This window comes from Penaeus monodon, chromosome 23 (assembly GCF_015228065.2).
Source record: "Penaeus monodon isolate SGIC_2016 chromosome 23, NSTDA_Pmon_1, whole genome shotgun sequence".
NCBI lineage: Eukaryota > Metazoa > Arthropoda > Malacostraca > Decapoda > Penaeidae > Penaeus > Penaeus monodon.
The window spans coordinates 2,224,686-2,225,373 of NC_051408.1; the positions used below are offsets into that span (position 1 = coordinate 2,224,686).

Genomic DNA, 688 nt, shown 5'->3' on the forward strand with positions numbered 1-688 from the left:
TCCGATATGGAGAAGACGTAAGAGAGAATAGGCATGGAGGGAATAAAAGGGGATGAAGCGAGCGAAGGGAAAGAGGTGGCGGAAGTGGAGGCAAGCGACGGCAGCTTTTGGCGGGAGTTGGCAGGAGAAAATGTGGGTCGACTCCACGAGAAACCTTTGGGAAGACGGGATTTCCTTTGGATCGTAACGAGAGGCTTAAAAAATAACTACAAGTACTTTGATCTACAGCGAAGGAGCACTACCCGTTGTGTGTATATACATGGCGAATGTCCATTATTCTACCTTAAGTTCCTCTACACAGCACAGTCTTATTCACTCTCCGTACAGGTAGAGAACACGATTTAGTCCCGCCGTGTTCGAAGGTAAGAGAGGATTTTTACGTCTTCCTCTGACATGGCGCCCTTCAGTGGCCAGTTTCTCTTCCTCTTGTACTTACGGTGTTGGCGTAGACACTCGAGGCCAAGAGCGTGAAGAGGAGGAAGACGCTGCGGTAGGAGACGAGGGCCGCGAGGAAGTTCCTCGACCTCGCCATCTCGTAAGTGCTAAGCCTCGTCATTGCGGCTCTCCAAGGCTTCAACGCCGTCGCTTTGGGCGTCTCACACCAGGTTCACAGAGACTCTCCCGCCTCCTCGGTCTCTGCTGGAGCCTGAAGCTTAACACTCCCGCACCTGCCAGCTACAGCCGTTGA

General features: G+C 52.6%; 1 protein-coding gene across 1 annotated transcript in view; it reads left to right on the plus strand.

The window, feature by feature from the left end:
* LOC119587675 (uncharacterized protein DDB_G0271670-like) overlaps window positions 1-688 on the plus strand; it is a 22,704-nt gene extending 22,016 nt beyond the window's left edge. The window contains exon 3 of the mRNA XM_037936355.1: window positions 408-688. Coding sequence (XP_037792283.1) covers window positions 408-688 — 281 coding nt within the window. The remainder of the gene's footprint in view (window positions 1-407) is intronic.